Source organism: Eschrichtius robustus, chromosome 5, assembly GCF_028021215.1.
Source record: "Eschrichtius robustus isolate mEscRob2 chromosome 5, mEscRob2.pri, whole genome shotgun sequence".
Lineage (NCBI taxonomy): Eukaryota > Metazoa > Chordata > Mammalia > Artiodactyla > Eschrichtiidae > Eschrichtius > Eschrichtius robustus.
In genome coordinates, this window is record NC_090828.1 from 67,097,854 (window position 1) to 67,114,310 (window position 16,457).

The 16,457-nt window shown below is 36.4% G+C and overlaps 1 protein-coding gene across 7 annotated transcripts in view; it reads right to left on the reverse strand.

Annotated features, from left to right (window-relative positions):
- The window catches only part of SCN2A (sodium voltage-gated channel alpha subunit 2), a 95,791-nt gene that overhangs the window by 60,908 nt on the left and 18,426 nt on the right, over positions 1-16,457 (reverse strand). For all 7 annotated transcript variants that reach the window (XM_068544972.1, XM_068544971.1, XM_068544967.1 and 4 more), the window contains 5 exons: positions 14,360-14,423; positions 12,656-12,797; positions 12,308-12,514; positions 10,544-10,828; positions 5,228-5,575 (listed from right to left, as the gene is read on the reverse strand). In XM_068544972.1, coding sequence (XP_068401073.1) covers positions 5,228-5,575; positions 10,544-10,828; positions 12,308-12,514; positions 12,656-12,797; positions 14,360-14,423 — 1,046 coding nt within the window. The remainder of the gene's footprint in view (positions 1-5,227; positions 5,576-10,543; positions 10,829-12,307; positions 12,515-12,655; positions 12,798-14,359; positions 14,424-16,457) is intronic.

The window sequence follows — 16,457 nt, forward strand, 5'->3', positions numbered from 1 at the left end:
TTATTAAACTCCATGCCTCTAATGCATACATATTCAAAAGCAGACTTTCTACTCAATTGATAGGATTGTCATTAATGGGAATAAACATTCATTTAGGTCACTCCAAAATTAATTTTACTGTGAAAGAAAAGTAAAATTAATGAGAAAAGAAATAACCCCTCTCTGAAACTAAAGCTCTTTAAATTAAAAAGTTGTCTCTCAGAATTTAAAATATTTTGCCTTGTCAGAGAAAGACAAAGTTGGAAGGAAAAAATAGGGTCACTTATGAATTTGGTAAAGTAGCAGGATACAAAATTAATGCACAGAAATCTCTCATTCCTGTATACTAATGATGAAAAATCTGAAAGCGAAATTAAGAAAACACTCCCATTTACCATTGCAACAAAAAGAATAAAATATCTAGGAATAAACCTACCTTAGGAGACAAAAGACCTGTATGCAGAAAATTATAAGACACTGATGAAAGCAATTAAAGATGATACAAATAGATGGAGAGATATACCATGTTCTTGGACTGGAAGACCCAACATTGTGAAAATGACTATACTACCCAAAGCAATCTACAGATTCAATGCAATCCCTATCAAACTACCACTGGCATTTTTCACAGAACTAGAACAAAAAAATTGCACAATTTGTATGGAAACACAAAAGACCCCGAATAACCAAAGCAACCTTGAGAAAGAAAAACGGAGCTGGAGGAATCAGGTTCCCTGACTTATAGGAATCAGACTCTACTACAAAGCTACAGTAATCAAGACAGTATGGCACTGGCACAAAAACAGAAATATAGATCAATGGAACAGGATAGAAAGCTCAGAGATAAACCCACGCACATATGGTCACCTTATCTTTGATAAAGGAGGCAAGGATATACAGTGGAGAAAAGACAGCCTCTTCAATAAGTGGTGCTGGGAAAACTGGACAGGTACATGTAAAAGTACAAAATTAGAACACTCCCTAACACCATACACAAAAATGAACTCATAATGGATTAAAGACCTGAATGTAAGGCCAGACACCATCAAACTCTTAGAGGAAAACATAGGCAGAACACTCTATGACGTAAATCACAGCAAGATCCTTTTTGACCCACCTCCTAGAGAAATGGAAATAAGAACAAAAATAAACAACTGGGACTTAATGAAACTGAAAAGCTTTTGCACAGCAAAGGAAACCATAAACAAGACGAAAAGGCAACCATCAGAATGGGAGAAAGTCTTTGCAAACGAAGCAACTGACAAAGGATTAATCTCCAAAATTTACAAGCAGCTCATGCAGCTCAATATCAAAAAAAAACAAACAACCCAATCCAAACATGGGCAGAAGACCTAAATAGACATTTCTCCAAAGAAGATATACAGATTGCCAACAAACATATGAAAGAATGCTCAACATCATTAATCATTAGAGAAATGCAAATCAAAACTACAATGAGATATCATCTCACACTGGTCAGAGTGGCCATCATCAAAAAATCTACAAACAATAAATGCTGGAGAGGGTGTGGAGAAAGGGGAACCCTCTTGCACTGTTGGTGGGAATGTAAATTGACAGAGCCACTATGGAGAACTGTATGGAGGTTCCTTAAACAACTAAAAATAGAACTACCATACGACCCAGCAATCCCACTACTGGGCATATACCCTGAAAAAAACCATAATTCAAAAAGAGTCATGTGGGGCTTCCCTGGTGGTGCAGTGGTTGAGAATCTGCCTGCCAATGCAGGGGACACGGGTTCGAGCCCTGGTCTGGGAAGATCCCACATGCCGCGGAGCAACTAAGCCCGTGAGCCACAACTACTGAGCCTGCGCGTCTGGAGCCTGGGCTCCGCAATAAGAGAGGCCATGATAGTGAGAGGCCCGCGCACTGCAATGAAGAGCGGCCCCCGCTTGCCACAACTAGAGAAAGCCCTCGCACAGAAACAAAGACCCAACACAGCCATAAATAAATAAATAAGCAAAAAAAAAGAGTTATGTACCACAATGTTCATTGCAGCTCTATTTACAATAGCCAGGACATGGAAGCAACCTAAGTGTCCTCTGACAGATGAATGGATAAAGAAGATGTGGCCCATATATACAATGGAATATTACTCAGCCATAAAAAGAAACGAAATTGAGTTATTTGTAGTGAGGTGGATGGACCTAGAGTCTGTCATACAGAGTGAAGTAAGTCAGAAAGAGAAAAACAATTACCGTATGCTAACACATATATATGGAATCTAAAAAAAAAATGGTCATGAAGAACCTAGGGGCAAGACGGGAATAAAGACGCAGACCTACTAGAGAATGGACTTAAGGATATGGGGAGGGAGAAGGGTAAGCTGCGACAAAGTGAGAGAGTGGCATGGACATATATACACTACCAAATGTAAAATAGATAGCTAGCGGGAAGCAGTTGCATAGCACAGGGAGATCAGCTCAGTGCTTTGTGACCACCTAGAGGGGTGGGATAGGGAGGGTGGGAGGGAGGCAGATGCAAGAGGGAAGAGATAAGAGGATATATGTATATGTGTAACTGAGTCACTTTGCTATAAAGCAGAAACTAACACACCATTGTAAAGCAATTATACTCCAATAAAGATGTTAGAAAGAAAGAAAGAAAGAAAGAAAGAAAGAAAGAAAGAAAGAAAGAAAGAAAGAAAGAAAGAAAGAAAGAAAGAAAGAAAAAGAAGAAATAGGGTCGCTTAAAGGTCATCTAGTCGCTTCTGCTCTATTTAAAATTATATGTGCAATCCTATATCTGTCTAATTTTTAGTGCTAGATTCCAAAATCTCTAATGATATTACCAAGGAAATTCTTTCTTAAGTTAAATTGCTTCAGTTGAATTTATGTGTAAAGTGCAGGATATTGTATGCTTTGGAGGGTGGCATTTGTCTGCAGCTCTTTATTTTCTGTTCTCTTTTCCTCTCTGCAGTCTTGCAAAGCCCCTTCTTTGGCCTGCACCTTCAGCTCATGTGGCACCATATGTTGCAGCTCATGTTGCAGTGCCCTGCCTCACACCTGACTGCAGCACTGAAGGACGGACACAAGGCAGCAGGAAATAGAGATCACACTAGGCTTTCTTTCAAACTGCCCCAATTTGCCTTCAGAGATTTATCCCACCCTCTCTGATATGACAGGAGTTTTGTGGTAATTATTGATAAATGCTAAATATCTTCTGACAGACTGACATTTTCTTTATATTTATGCAAAGAAGTTGTGGATTTATTTTTGTTTGTTCAATTAACCTTTATCAAGATCAGTGATACTCACACTTTAGTATGTGTAAGAACCATGTGAGATACTTGTCAAGGAAGAAGAAATCCCTGATCTTGCTCTCCTCGGCCTTTTGGTCTGAGTAAGTCTGGGCCCAGAAATCTCCATTTCTTTCTTTAAACCACTTTATTGAGGTATTATCGACATGTAAAAAGATGTATATATTTCAGGTACGCAACTTGATGAGTTTGGGGATAAGTATACACCCATGAAGCATCACCACTGTCAGGTCATAAACATTTCCATCACCTTCTAAAGTTTCCTTCCACTCCTTTTATTATTGTTGTTGTTGCTATTTGGGGTAAGAACACTTAACATAAGATCTACCTTCTTAGCAAATTTTAAATTTACAATTCAGTCTTGTTAGCTCTAGGTCCTATACTATATAGTAACATATCCAGAATTTATTTATCTTGCATAAATGAAATTTTGGACCCTGTGGTCACCAAACTCAGAGAAGCAGAGAGTAGAATGGCGGTTCCCAGGGGTGGAGGGAGGGGGAAATGAGGAATTTCCACTTTGAAAAGTATCCCAGGGAATTCTGATGTAAGTAGTCTGAGGATGAAATATATTTTGAGATACACTGGGTTAAAATGAAAGTTTTTGTTTCCTTGGCCATGTCTTCTTTTCCATTTAAGAAAATTAATGGGAGGTAATATTGCAATACGGATAGAATGTAGGTTCAGTAGTCAGCATACCTGGAGTCAAACCCTAGCTCCACCATGCACAGGCCTGTTTCCTCCTTATAAAATGAGGATAATATTAGTAACTACGATAAAGGGCTGTTGTGAGGACTAAATGAATTAATGCATGTAAAGTGTTCTGGACAGTGTCTGGTACATAGTTAGCCATGATTATTTTTTAAGAGAAGTTGACATTCCCTTTGCATTCTTCCAGTTTCTTTCACAACAGAGTTCTACTTTTTTCATGATTTGATCTGACTCCAGGATACCTGGACATTTCTCTGGGAGAAAGTGGTGGGGAGAGGCTATGTGAAAAAAGTGAAGAAGATCAGTGGCTATGTCTATAATCCAAGGTAAGAATCTCCTCTATTAGGTGACTGCAAGCTGACTCCATATGATTTTAATGTAGCTTAAAGAGCTCGTCCAACTATAATAAGTAGAATTGTGTAAAAAAAAGAATCATACAGAGAAGATTTTAATATGATTCTGTAAGCTATAAAGTATAACCAATGACATTGCTAGAATATTTTTATATTGGCAAATGAAATCTTATTTAATACCGAACTTAAAAAGCACCTATGTTTTACAAAGGAAATGTCAATAACATATCCCTGTAAGTATCTGGTATTTAGTTGAAACCCTTTTTCATATGCATGATTTAGGGCCACTATGTTTATTAAAAAATTCATGACGGTAATATAAAAATTGAAATCTGCCCTAACAATTACAACACATGACTTTACCAGGTACTTCGAGTGGCTTCTTTACCACACAGATGTACAATGGTCATTTGACTGGGTGCTAAAAATGTTACAGCACTCTGACCTGCCAAGAGGAAGAATGTTGCATTGCAAGATTTAGATGTACTTAGTAATACTATCTACTTCAGGTGGAAGTATTAAGTTCTTCTTTTAAAGGAACAGAGATAACAAGATCCTTCAGATAAGTATTTATATCATTTCTTGCATTTACTTTGCTTATGTTAACTAATCATAATGCATGATAAATTGTTGCTATACTTTTTGGCAAGTTTCATTCTGTAGTAATAATGATGAAGGAATACTTCTAATTATAGTCTATGAGACCCAACCTACGTTTTTAATTCATTTGAGAAAAGTCTGAATTGAACAATTTGGCAAAATAAGTTCATAACTTGATTGAACTGACCCCTGGCCTTTGGACGTTAGACTCAGTAAAATACACACGTGTGGAAATCGAAACCCATTCCTGCCTGCAACCAGCCACAGCTCCCTCCCCAACAGCTGCAGGTTTCACCGGCCTCACCTCTGGCAGGAGCTGTCCAGCAGGAGATGTGAGGGCAGAAGGGCCCCCGACCAGGGAGACCACTCCGTTGCAATCCACAGCACTGTGCATCTTCCCGTTCATGGGCAGAACGGGGAGCACCCTGGAGGCGCGGCTGGCCTGGCTGACGTTGCTGGGGCGCCGCTCCCCGTGTCTGTGCGGCACAAACAGAGAGTCTCTTCTGCTGTCGTTGTCTTCAAAGGTGCTGTGCTCGTCATCGGCAAAGTCATTCTCAGAGCCAATATCCTTGGCTCGACCTCTGAAGCTGAAAAGGCTCGCCCTACTGTTGCGTCTTGGAGAGAAAAGGGAGCCACGGATGCTCAATAAAGACTATCAATAACAAGAAAGGAAACAAACAAACAAACAAACAAAAAACAGATGAACAGAATTAAGTGCTGGTGTCCTGAACAATATGAGCCTGGACTCTTCATTTCATAGCTGTTGACTCACCAAAGGTAAGGCATTGGACAGGTGGAAGCAAGGGCTCCTGTGGCAACTGCTGGTGGGGTTCTGGCACTTTCTACTAGGTTCAGGTCTTTTGTTTTGCTCTCCCTTTTCCTCCCTTCCTTCATTTTCATCTTCTGAGCTCTCATTTTCTACCATTTTCTTCTACTTTACCCATGACTTCAGATAGTCAGAAGTACCCCCCTGAAGACTGTTTTGTCTCATTTCTGGCACCTAGAACTGAAATCTTTGCCAGACCCTTCTCTAGAAACGATTCTTATTTAACAATCCAGTGGAAAGCAATTAAGTACACAACTACGTTTTGATCCTTTGAAGCCAAAACTACACCAGTAAGAGTTCACTAGTGCCCACACCCGGATGCAGATCTCACCACCGAGGAAAATAAAACCAATCTTGCTAGTAGGTCTGTTTAATTATAGAACAAGGAGCAACTTCTCTCCTTCCCTTTGCATATTTCATAACGGTCCTCATGAATAATTTAAACAAATCAAGCTGGAAGAACTGTATGATTCATTCCCTGATTTTCACTCTTCTGTCTCAAGAAATCTAAAGAGCACCATATTTACAAAAACCTGGTCTTCACTAAGTATCTGGTCACAACCATTTGACAATTTTCTAGATGGCTACAATGTCATTGCCATCATTCAGTTTACTTTGATTCTCAAACATAGTACCATTGAGCACAACGAATCATTTCCTGTTTATTACTAGTCTATTTTTACAACCTCACTCTAGTGAGCACTTGTTTCTGTTTGTCCAATACCCATTTATCCTTTTTCTGTTGACAGTACCCTGATTATCTCCAAGAACTGCTCCCCAGGCAAGACCATGGCCCAGGTCTAGCCAATGAGTGTATTCCATGCCTCTGGCCATAGAGACTGGTTTGAAAATGGGTAGGAGACCCTGCATGGTCCATTGACAGTCACCAATCTCTTGTACAATTGTTGGGAAAGAGGTGCCTTTTCGATTGAGGTTGCTAAAAAATATTGAATGTAAGTTTGGAGCCATGGTGGGCATCTTATCAGCATATTGGTGGAACCTGGAGATGTGGAGTAATACTTGGCCCCGATAACATGTTTTGAGCCTTTGGATCTAGCTGTGCCTAAAGCTACTCATTGATATCATTTATATAATTTAATCCTCTTTTTTGCTTAAGCTGGCTTAAGCTGGATTTCTATGATTATTAATAGAATACCAACTTTATCATTTAACCATTACTAGTTTCATCTTTTTATCTCCAAAGGATTTAAAGCTAACTAAAATTATTATTTTGTACCCATATATTTTTTACATTCCCTGACTAATAAGTATACATTTAACTTTATTTTCAGCTAAAGAATGATCTTCTCAATAACATCTATAAACATCTATAAAATGTCTATAATCTTTAAACACTATCTTATGTTATATGATCTTATTCATTATTTACAGAAACACATCTAAGAGTACTGATCTGCTCCCACAGCAGAACTTATTTCTTCTTTTCCTATACCCATGTTTTTTCATCCTGTTATCAACTTCATTATTCTTTTCTTTTATTGTTTCCATATGAGTATTATTATTATTATTATTTTAATATTTATTTATTTATTTGGCTGTGCCAGGTCTTAGTTGCAGCACACAGTATCCCTGACCAGGGATCAAACCCGGGCCCTGTGCATTGGGAGTGTGGAGTCTTAACCACTGGACCACCAGGGAAGTCCCCAATATGAGTATTTTTTAAACTTCTCCTACACTATCCAATTTCTTTCATGTCTCCTTTCTCTCCTTTCACAAGGGACTTTGAATTAGCTATAAGGACATAACAGTTACAGAATTTCTGACCTACTGGTTATCATTACCTCAAAAAGAAGCCAGATAAGAAATGCTTGGCAATAAGAAATAAAGTAGAAATTATGTATACGTACCACTCTTAGTAAGAGTTTTTATTTTAACTACAAGTACTCCCCTCAATTAGAGCCAATAGAAGGGCTGGAGAGAAATAAGTTATTAAATTGCACACAGTGTTTCCCAAAGTTCAAAGGTGAATTATGCCACAGAAGAGCACAGTTTACATATGGCAGCTATATGAAAAATGACTGTTTCCCATCTGTTAGCATCAACTTCCACTGTTTACATTGATTACATAAATCCATAGCAATCAAATGCTATGCCACAAATAGAGGATGGACAGTAAGAAAAAATCTGCCATACCAAATGGATCTCTAAAAACTCCTGGTTTATCACAAATATGGAGGGAAATAATAACTTCAGAAAGTCAACAGTATCTTATAAAGGCTTCAAAATAAAATATTCAGGTTGTCTTGAGACGTCATTAGAGATTGCACTCTTGACTTTCTTCTTTCCCTTCTCCCACGCTAACAAGTCATATTGAAGTCTAAAACATATTTCATACAATCCACCTAATCTACTGTGAAAATTATAATCCTATGGTAAAAGTATACATTATATTTTTTTCAATATGAAAGTAGAAATGGTTACCAACACAGTTGCCTATCATGTCACTACAAAACAATAGTTTTTAATACTTTTGGGCCTTAGGCCCTTGAAAAATCTAACAAAAGCTATGGACCCTTCATCACTGTACCCAGGTTAAGAACCTGGTTCACTATTTTTCAGTACTACTTACAGCGTCTTGCAAAGTGGGATTAATATGATTTCAGCATCCCTCCCCTTCTTTCTCTTCCTTTATGTCTCTCTCTCTCTCTCTGTGCCTCTCCATTGCCCTCTCCATCTTCTTAGTTACTTGTTTGTCTACTTCTTTATCAGATAAAAATCTTTAGTTCTATTTTTATACACATACCACTTCAGAAACAAATATCAATTTGAGCCAGATATTACATGTTGTGTGAGTGATCACCTATAATGCCCAACTAGGAAGGAGAGGTTTTAAGAAGACAGTATGGGGAAAATGTTATGTCTTTGGACAAAATTTACAGAAACAGATGGGATAGAGCCTAACATTTTCAGACTTTACTATTTTGCCTAGAATTAGTTCTATCGGACTTGAAATGAAGCAAATTGGAATAACTCTGTGGTATCTGTTGGTTTGCAGTTCAGATTTAGGTAGTTTTTCCTCAGGTAACTTACTTTCCTTCTTTCCTCCCTCCCTCCTTTTCCTTTTCCTTTCCTTCAAAATAAACAATGCTCTAAAAAGGGGATTAGATGTTTTAAAAATTCACATTTATTAAGATTAGTATCTCCACTAATGTAATCATAATGATTGTGACAACAACATGAATAGGGGTGAGTAAATGTTGAAATTTATTTAAAAACAAATTCTACTTCAAATTTGAATTCAACCTCACTAAGCCTTTAATTTATCCTATCTTATAATGTTACCTGGACTTGGGGTGAATCAGGCTGACATAAAAATTTATATGTATTAAACATAAGGCTATGTGAAACTGTGTATACTAAAAAATGTACAAAGAGCATGTATAATCCTAAATATACGTATCTTTTAAATGAAATCAAATAGTAAATTTCCTCAACAGTTTAAGATTTTTTAAAATATTTTTATTTCTTTTATTATTATTATTATTTTTAAAAAAATTTTTGGCCATGCCACATGGCATGCGGTGTCTTAGTTCCCTGACCAGGGATCGGACCTGCACCCCGCTGCATTGGAAGGTGAAGTCTTAACCACTGGACCGCCAGGGAAAAAAAAAGATTTTTTTTTTTTAAGATATTCTTTCTAGTCAGCCTGATACAGTGGAAAGTTCAAGGGTATCAGTGTCAGGCCAAATCTGAATGCCGCTTCAACCTTTAATAACCAGATGACATTGGGCAATTATTTAACTTCACTGAGCCTAAAAAATAGTGAAAGTAGTGCTATGCAGGGCTGTTAACATTAATTATGGTAGAATAAGAAGAATGCCAAGCACAAAACAGGCACTCAGCGAAGAATACCAGCCTTCCCCTGTCTTCACATCTGCAGATTGGGGATGAAGATTATAGTACCACCCTAGGGCTCTAGTGAGTGGCTTCAAGTAGCAATGCACCACATAGGTGTTAGCTATTATCACTGTTATCGGTGTTGTTCAAATTGTGACTGTTAACTGTATGGATATTAAGCTTTCACTACTGAAAAACTGTATTTCTGGTAATTCTCTTGGTAATTTCAAAGACAATTAAGGATCCTAAATTTCAAAGTTTCAGCAGCTTGTGTTGGTACATAAGCCAGAAGCATCTAGATATCATTTTCTGCACTACGTGAGTCAAGGTGTTCTTTTCATGCAAGTCTCCTTAAACATGAGACACAGATAATCGAGAGCAATTAAGCACAACTGTTTATTTAGCGTCATAAATCTTCTTCAGTGCACGTCTACCTAAAATGTTTGATTACATTTTTAGAAAAATTTTGCTTCGGTTTCCCTTGAAACAAGGACACGAAGAATACACTCCTCATAAGAAGTTCGCACGTGCATGGGAACAACTGCACAGACGGTCTGAGAGAATCCACTCTTCACTTCTAGGAACCTGTCACTCAGAAAACCTACAATTCACTGGGTCCAGGCACCACAGCTAAGAAGGGACAGTAACAATCTGCTGATGATTCCTCATGTAGAAAATTGCCCTGAGGAGTCTCAGAATCACAAGCCTTCCCAAGCCCAGTGGGATCTATGCTCTAAAAATGTTCTCCTGAATTCCAAAAAGTTGTAAAACTCACAAATTCCTTGAGGTGATAACCAAAACACTCAATGATCGTCACCATTCTGAACGCATTGTGCCATCCAGGAAGAAGGCAGTTTTATCTAACCAAATTCTGGCATATCTTAAAAAAATTGTGTTTGTTATGACAACGCAATTTATATAATCTAATATTTTTACCTGGTGTGGAGAGGAAAACCTCTTTTCATATGTCAGCCTGCTTCCTTCTAAGGAAAAACGGAAACCTTTTCTTCTTATGCTGTCTTCAGATTCAGATTTGCGGACCCCATCTTCCTTCTCTTCTTCTCCAGACTGTTCTTTCTGTTTCTTTTTCTTCCGTCTGTTTTTCAGCTCTTTTTCACTCTTGGAGCTCAACTTTGATGCTACTGAAGAACTTTCTGAGAAAACCCCTATCCCACCAGCACCACTGAAGTCTCTTGATTCAGCAGATGCTGCAGCTGCTGCCTAGAAGGGTTCAAGGGAGATGGTAGTTGCGTATACACTTTGAAAAACTTTATGTTACTGCTTACTTTATCTCTGGTATCATGAATATGTGATTTTGAAAAATGATTCTCCATTCTAGTATGTATCTGGGAAACAATGCATTGTCGTTAGACCGATTAAAGAATTAAAATGAACAGAAAAGGGGAAGATGACACATGTGACTTCAATGAAGATCTTCAACCTGTAGCCTCACACTACACTTTCTAATTATCTAATAAGATGAATAAGATACTCAAATATCATAATGATTTTTTTCTGTGATTTAAACAATATCATAAGAAGGAAAGATTTTAAGAACTAAAGGTTTCCTATTTTAACCTGATCCACCACACTTCCACTTGACAATGACTTTTAGTGCCAGTCTAAATTATTAAGTGTAATCCAGTCAAGTATTTTGTTTCAATAAACCTTTTTTTCTCTTTGACTTAAAATGATTATTTCACTAAGAAATGCACAACAAAAGCAGATTATAGATTGTACATAAGAAAATCCCAGATCATGGCATCTGAATGAATTTGTAAATTTCAACAGTACAGTTATTAGAAAGAAAAAGTGCTCAATGTTGTTGCTGCTACGCCAGTATATTTTATTTATCTGATCTTTATTACATATTGATATTGTAAATTTCAACAGTCCAGTTATTGGAAAGATAAAGCGCTCAGTATTGTTGCTGCTAGCCCAGTATATTTTATTTATCTGATCTTTATTACATATTGATATTTAGTATATTCCGTGTTAAAAGGGAACTGTACTCTACATCAAGAAAAGACGAATATAGGCAATTGGATTAATGACATTAAGTCAAACAAATATAACTAGAGAAATTCTTGCCTTATTTTGAAGCCTCATCAGGCCAAATTACAGGATTTACAGAGTAGTAGGCAAAGAATGTAATGACTTAGTATGTTTATGTACCAGCGTTTTCCTTATGCGATCCACAAACTTGCATTTAAACACTTGAAATAGAAAATAAATATTAAATAGGTCTTTGTCTTTCTTCCAGACTCTATGAAATAACCTTCTCAGTTTGACCCTGGTTTTCTGACCTTTCCCACCTCTAGCAACACTAACGAAGAAGCAATTATAACTGAATTCTGCTTCCTCAGAAGATTAAGAAAATACTTCGACTGAAGGCATGTAGGTATAACTACTTTGTGAGCTTGAGTGAATAAAGGGTCACAAGGGAGAAAAAAATGTCAACAAAGTCATTATAATTTGTCATGTTTGGATGCCATTACTATTGACAGTAAGTAATCATCAAAATAAAATAATAATCTCCTAATAACCAAACAGGCTCCTAACACTTACCAAATACATATGACTTGTTTCGAATATCAATTACCACTGCTGATTTTGTGTGTTAAATGACTCTGATCTCGATAGTGTGGTCAGAGAGCTGAGATAAACAAACACAAAAAGGCTCGATGCTTGCTACTATACCTGAGCTTCTTCTTGTTGCTTTTTTAATTGTTCAAGCATCTGCTGAAATTCAGCTTCTTTCTGTTCAGCCTCTTCCAGCGTTGCCTGATTCTGTTCCTCATAGGCCATGGCCACCACAGCCAGGATTAAATTTATAAGGTAGAATGAGCCCAAGAAAATGACTAGCACAAAAAATATCATGTATGTTTTCCCAGCAGCACGTAATGTCTGCAAAAATGGAAGAGATATTTTATTAAATTTTATACAGGATGTTATGAGCTCACACTCTAAGTAATAAAGTATACTATAGCAATTCTCTTGATCTCAGTATTTCATGCTTCCCAGAAGAATCATTTTATCTGTTCTCACCAGTTGATAAAGGTTTTCCCAGAAGTCTTGAGTCATAAGACGGAATAAGGACAAGAAAGCCCAGCTAAAGGTGTCGAAGCTTGTGTAGCCATAGTTGGGGTTTCTACCAGCCTTCACACAGATGTATCCTTCTGGACACTGGCTGTTATTAGGTTAAAGGAAAGAGAGGAAGTCAGTAACTATAAGTTGGATGGCCGGCTTTCCTGTTTTTATAGACGCCAATATCCATTTTATGAGACACCAGGGAAGGCAGATTTCTCTCACTTTAGCCAGTGCTCAACCCAGCACTTAAGTGGACTGATTTACATAACAACAGAATCTGCTAAGTCTATTTGTGGATTCCTCTGTGATTCATGATTGTCATTATTATATTTATCATGTCTCCACATAAAAGCAATCATATCATGATTACTATCTTCTGGGATTTGTGAACATGAACAGAAAAATAAGTCTACAGGGAAAAATTTGATTTTCACTGAAGATATCTAGAGGCAGAAGTGTGTTGAATGTGGAGGTAGGCAAGAGGGCTAAAGAAAAGATGGTGGGGGCACATTGAGAGGAATGAATGAGTCTGCAGAGTGAAGGTTTCATAGTATGACCTTAATGATCAAGCTGACCTGGCCTCAATACTGTGCCTGACACTTCTGGGCTGCGAGACCTTGGGCAAGTTTCCCACGCTTGCTAGTCTTGGAGAACCTCATATGTAAGAAAGGGCTAATAACAGAACCTGCCTCCCAAACTTACAATCATTGAATATGATATCATATGTAAAACATTTAGTATAGTACAGAGAAAGAGTTAAAATCAGTCTGTTTTACTTATCACTAAGATTTGGAGATAAAGGCAGCACAATCTTTATCACATGAGCCAAATGCAAAGCCTGATGCTGATACCATTGGGAATTTTGCTACAGGTATTAGCTACTAATGTCCACAATATCATCTTCCACAGAAAGAACATTGGATTTCTGTCTATGATTCTAAAATCTTGTCAACTAGAGAAAGGTAACTATTTCTCTGAATTTTCCTCCTTGCTTTAGCTCCAGGTACAATACTTCTTAATAACAAGCATTCACATGATGCCAATCATAATAATTAAAAGTACTTATTGAATGCTGTAATAGCTAAACATTCATTAATCCATTTAATTCTCACAGCCACCCTATAATTATTCCTATTTATCACATGGGGAAATCAAGGCAAGGAGAGGTGACGTTATATGGTGAAGTCTGGGTTTGAATTCATGTAAACTCTCCAGTCTATGCTGTTAACCGCTTTGCTAAAATATGCTAAACATGTACTCACCACACCTCAGATATTGACATTATCTTCAGATATCTTACATTTTATGCCATGGAGACCACATTAGCTTATATAGAATATCACACTTATAAAAGAACATGCTTATGAATTCTATTAACTTAAGCTTCTTATGTATATGTACTGCTTTTCCCTATATTTTCCGTTGAACTAATTTGCAAGATTAGCTGTGACCTAGTATGGAAAAATAATTGCTGCGTATGAGTGAGTGTGTGAAGGAGGTGAGAATCCACACTTATCCCAGCTATTTTGAGAGTCAGCGTGAAGTGGAATTTATGGAGGGCTTTGAATGAGGAGCAAGCGGGGGCTGGATGGGTGGAAGGTAGCAGGTTATTAAGGCCGATGGAGCAGTGTGGACTGAGACTCAACACAAAACATCACTTACCCTGCATCTGAGCTGTTGCCACAAAGCAGAGCATCATTTTGCCCTTCCAAAAAATAGAAGTGACCTATTTAAAAGAGCAAAGAATAGAAAGAATCATTAAAAAAAAAAACCCTTAAAACACTTCAGCCATTGTGCCTAGGTAACAAAGCTTACCATTTTTTAAACCATAATGAAATTGATAAAATAATAAATATGTATAGGGCTAAATGAAAATATTTTAATAATAATTGAATATTAAACAAATATCAAAAAACATTTTTGATTAAACAAGTGTTTAGAAAATTGATTTAAAAAGGAAATTTTTTTGGTAAGGAATAACTATTATAGCATTCTCTATCAGCATTTACTGCAAATATAAACTCAAATTGCTTGGGATAATTCAAAAAATAGCTGTCAAATTAAGGCTGTTTGGCACAAAAAGTGAGAGATAGGAAAGCCTTGTTGCTTCTAAATGCTGCCATGAAATAACATTTTATTTTACAACTTCGCTTTGCCTGGACCCAAACTAGATTCAGACCTTTGTTTTCCCTACCAATTTTAACTTAATTTCTTGTGAAAAGTGGACTGAGCTGTTTGCTCTTTCTATGATACTGTAAGTAAGTGGTTTGCTTTGAGTTTTGGCTTGAATACTGTCTTTCAAGATAAACTTGCTTCTTTGGAGATACGTATTTTCTAAGTATACCTATTTTTTATTCTTAAGGAATACCTTATATATAAATTTAATAAGTTGCAAAGATGATCTCAGGAAACATACACATATATAAACATACATATTTACATATTCACATACAAAAACACACAGACACATATACATTAAAAAAACACACACATAACCCCCACAAAAAAATTTTACTATAGTTTTCAGGAATACTTAAAAGCCTATATTCAAGGAATACCCTAATATATTATGTAGGTCAATCTGCGTCATAATTTCACAAAAAATTTTAGATCCTTACCTCATGACATATATCAAAAAATCATTCTAGATATTTAGAGATTAAAGATTTAAAGACAAGTCCATTAATAAATATAAAAATATGTAGGTTTTCTTTTCAATCTAGAATATACAGGTGGCTGTTTTATATGCAGAATATTTAGGTGAAAATTTTTATTATTTCTGAATCCAGAAGCATTTTATAATCTTAAATATAGAAAAAAAGAAAACAAATTTGATGACTTGATTGCCTAAAAATCAGAATCACTTAGGGACCAAAAACAAACAATAAGAAGAAAAAACAAGCTGGAGAATATATTCACCAAAAAAAGACAAAATGTTAACATACTTGATAAATTATAGAGATCTTATGAATTTCCAAAATATACTATCACCTGATAGAATAACAGGTAAAAATGTCAACAGATAATTCACATTACATTAAATATTTAACTTGCTAATGATACTAATAAACAATTATAGATTCTACCACATTAATAATTAAAAAGAGGATACACTTTTCCTTCCATCAGAAGATGTTAAAATATGGTAATAATCAATATTAATGAGAATTCAGTAAGATGGCCACTGCTGTAGGAGGTATATAGTGGTCTGACCTCTTTGGAGAGCAATATGACACTATGTCTCCCTAGCCTTAATCTCGTCATACCCTTTAACCCCCCAAAATTCTACTAATAGAAATCTATCTGAAGGAAACAATCAGAAATAGAGAAAAGATTTATGTGCAAAGATTGTCACTGTGCTGTTATTATAACATTAATATATGGGAAATTTCATAAATAATGAAATCATTTGTTTTATTTATTCACTTGTCCAAAGAATCTTAATCTCTTCAGTAAAAATCTTCATGAGAATACTAATTCTTAAATCATTAATATAATGTGAGAAGTGATAAAATTTCACATGGTTCTAAAGACCATGAAGGATACCTCAGACTAAGTATCCCAATGGAGTATGGATAATCAAGAGATCAATGGAAGTTGGCTAGCTAATTGCATAAGGAGAGGGAGGGACTTGGACATTCCAATGACAGAGGGGCTGGCTTCAATGATAAGAAATTATACTAAAGCATATCATAAGTATACTCTGATGTCCATCTCTAAAATAAAATCAAACTGTATTGATAAACAACTCTAACACAAT